The sequence below is a fragment of the Physeter macrocephalus genome, chromosome 21, assembly GCF_002837175.3.
Source record: "Physeter macrocephalus isolate SW-GA chromosome 21, ASM283717v5, whole genome shotgun sequence".
Lineage (NCBI taxonomy): Eukaryota > Metazoa > Chordata > Mammalia > Artiodactyla > Physeteridae > Physeter > Physeter macrocephalus.
In genome coordinates, this window is record NC_041234.1 from 58,634,649 (window position 1) to 58,638,271 (window position 3,623).

General features: G+C 50.7%; 1 protein-coding gene across 1 annotated transcript; it reads left to right on the forward strand.

Annotated features, from left to right (window-relative positions):
- The first annotated feature begins 1,016 nt into the window (after nt 1–1,016).
- Nucleotides 1,017–2,108, forward strand: POU3F4 (POU class 3 homeobox 4). Its single transcript, XM_007119815.1, has one exon. The coding sequence runs from the start codon at nt 1,017–1,019 to the stop codon at nt 2,106–2,108; it is 1,092 nt and encodes a 363-aa protein (XP_007119877.1).
- Nucleotides 2,109–3,623: the final 1,515 nt, after the last annotated feature.

The following is a 3,623-nucleotide window of genomic DNA, read 5'->3' on the forward strand; positions in this document are numbered from 1 at the left end:
GACTTGCCCCTGACAAAATTTGTGGGACCTCTGATGGGAGCTGACACGGAGCAGTACAAAAAAAACAAAAAAAGAAAACAGCAACTCAAGTCTACCAATTAACCAACTGAATTGGGAGACAAACTTCAAAATAACTGGATTTTGCCAGTATCACATTAGATTTTACAATACTTTCTCAGAATTTTCCAGTGCTTCATGCCATAAATCAATCTTTTCAGAAGTATCTGGGCATCTCTTTCTTAGATGCTTTCTGACCTTGGTATCGAGTTTCTTATAAATGATAAAATGAAATTAAACACATTGAAATAGCTCTTATTGGAATCATGGGCTTCAGTCTCACAGATTTAGGGTCCTATCGAAAACGTTCCTTTGCTCAAAGTTTGCAGTGGCGTTTTGCTTTTCACTCCCCCACACACAACTAAACGAGAACGCCAAATTAATCTGAGGAAAATCCCTATCCGCTAAAATCTAGAAGACATTTAAAACTGGTTATATTGTTTTCTTAATATTCTTCTTTATTTAGGTTAATCTAAATAACCTAAAAAGTTCTAAAACCAGTTTGCCGCATCACCCCAATCCCCCACCCCACCACACACACACACACACACACACACACACACACACACACACACACGAACGCACATCCCTCTCATCCTTCCCCCTCCTCTACTAACATCCTCGATGTCCGAGAGCGGTGGGAGGTGGGGGGAAGGGTTAACCAAATGAGCTCCTGTCACTCAGCACTAGGCAGCCAATGGAGCCGAAAGATTGATTCACTTCCTGCTTGGGTCTCACAGAAACTCTCGAGCTTCGCCAGCCTAATTTGGAAAGCTAGCCCGGCCTCCCGCGCCGCCATTGGCCGAGTCCGCGGAAGGCCAGGCCGAGACGCGCTGCAATTGGCCTCGGCGGGTGCCGGTAACTCGCTTTCGCGGCTTTGGCTCCCCTGTACCATAGATGTCAAAGGCTGAAGCTGCTCCCTTTGCCACATTATAACTAGTAGGGGATCCTCACCGACCATGGCCACAGCTGCCTCGAATCCCTACAGCATTCTCAGTTCCAGCTCTATGGTCCATGCGGACTCTGCGGGCATGCAGCAGGGGAGTCCGTTCCGAAACCCTCAGAAACTTCTCCAAAGTGATTACTTGCAGGGAGTTCCTAGCAATGGGCATCCCCTCGGGCATCACTGGGTGACCAGTCTGAGCGATGGAGGCCCATGGTCTTCCACACTGGCCACCAGCCCCCTGGAACAGCAAGACGTGAAGCCTGGGCGCGAAGACCTACAGTTGGGCGCAATCATCCATCACCGCTCTCCGCACGTCGCCCACCACTCTCCGCACACTAACCACCCGAATGCTTGGGGGGCGAGCCCGGCTCCGAATCCGTCCATCACGTCGAGCAGCCAACCCCTTAACGTGTACTCGCAGCCGGGCTTCACGGTGAGCGGCATGCTGGAGCACGGCGGGCTCACTCCACCGCCGGCCTCTGCCTCCACGCAGAGCTTACACCCAGTGCTCCGGGAACCCCCAGACCACGGCGACCTAGGTTCGCACCACTGCCAGGACCACTCGGACGAGGAGACACCAACCTCAGATGAGTTGGAACAGTTCGCCAAACAGTTCAAACAAAGAAGAATCAAGTTGGGCTTCACGCAGGCTGACGTGGGGCTGGCGCTGGGCACACTGTACGGCAACGTGTTCTCTCAGACCACCATCTGCAGGTTCGAGGCCTTACAACTGAGCTTCAAGAACATGTGCAAGCTGAAGCCGCTGCTGAACAAGTGGCTGGAGGAGGCTGATTCGTCCACAGGGAGTCCGACCAGCATTGACAAGATCGCGGCGCAGGGCCGCAAGCGCAAGAAGCGAACCTCTATCGAGGTGAGTGTCAAGGGCGTACTGGAGACGCATTTCCTCAAGTGTCCCAAGCCTGCCGCGCAGGAGATTTCCTCGCTGGCAGACAGCCTCCAGTTGGAGAAAGAAGTGGTGCGTGTCTGGTTCTGTAATCGAAGACAGAAAGAGAAAAGAATGACTCCACCAGGGGATCAGCAGCCACACGAGGTTTATTCGCACACGCACACGGTGAAAACAGACACGTCCTGCCACGATCTCTAACTGCAGGAAACGAGGAAGCAACCGGCCGCACTGGGAGCAGCGCGGATTTTTCTTTCTCTTCCACTCTCTTCCTTTTACTCCAGCTTTTTAATTGCTATTTCTCTAGCTCTCTCTCTCTCTCTCTTTTTTGTTGTTCGTTCTTTCTTTTCCCCCTCCCTCCACTTTTTTTTTTAAACAGGGGATTCTAACATATTAAGAAATAAAACACACACACGCATTCAGGCTTCTCAACGCGGATACACAGTTGCCTTAAGCGGTCCAGGCGGGGAGCTCATATCCCCTGCACCAGGCAACAGCTCCCTCCAACCTTTTCTGCTGATCAATATATATTGTTTACTTTGAGTAAGGTTTTTTGTTGTTTTTGTTTTGGTTTGGTTTTGTTTTTGGTCGCTCCTCTCTAGGAAGAGAAAGGAGTGGGGTAACTTGGGGGCGGGGTAGGGATGGGGAAGGGGGGTGGGAAGACAGATGTGTGCCTCTGAATAACCTTTCAGCGCCTTGGTTATAGCAGCTGTATTTCAGGTGAAATATGTTTTACAATAGACTAGTTTTGCATTTTTTAAAACTTCTATAGCGTTTCTAAATGTCTGCGGTGTTTTACTATAAGCTGTACACAATATTTGTGAGACAATTTGTATCTAATCGACCACTCCATATTATTATTGCTATTATTATTCCTTCATTGAGCTGATGGTTTTTTAATTGCTTAGAAAAGGAAGAGGGGGAGAGATGCCTACCCATCCACCGATCACCTATCCCAAATCTGTATGGAGAAGAGAGGATACAGTGGAGAGAGTTTGTTGATGATATTGGAGATACATACATATATATGTGTGTGTGTATATATATGTGTGTATACACACACACACACACACACACACACACACACACACACATATATATAAATTTTTTCCGAGGGGTAGCCGAGTGCCTAGGGTAGGCAGAATAGGCAGCCGATTCTGTTTGCAAACTAGTACGAAGGAGGAGAGGCGATTTCGAAGCTTTCTGCCCTCCTTCCCGCAACTGTGGAACCCCCACAGGCTTCCACAGCGCATCTGGGCGCCCTGGAAGGATTCCGCAGCTACGCCGGGCGAAAGAAGTCTGCCTGAGGAGCGGAGAGTGCTCCTCACCTCCCGAAGTCCTTAATGCCTGCACTCGGAGCTCTCCACCCGCCCAGCGCCTTGCCAGGCTGACTGCCAGCTCGATCCCACCTTGGTCTTTCTAGGCGAAGGACTTTGCCTTCACACCCGATTGCTTTAGCTGGAGACGACGACCCGACCCGGAGACGCTGGCGACAGACTGGGTCAACGCTTTCCAGTTCGTTTCACCTCCAGTTCACTGCCTGTTCCGTGAGTGAGAAACCCTCCGGGAAGGGTGGCGAGGGGGTGGTGGACCGGCGTTCTCTGCTCTGTGCAGAAGGACAATGAAATTATTGGCAAAGGTCACAGGGATTCTGGTCTAGCCGCGTACCACCTCCTCTCCCGTATATACGGCTGTCTCTGAGTGGGCTCATGGGGA

Excerpts from the sequence above, each read along its gene's own strand:
- POU3F4 (XM_007119815.1), top strand. The coding sequence starts at position 1,017 with ATGGCCACAGCTGCCTCGAATCCCTACAGCATTCTCAGTTCCAGCTCT.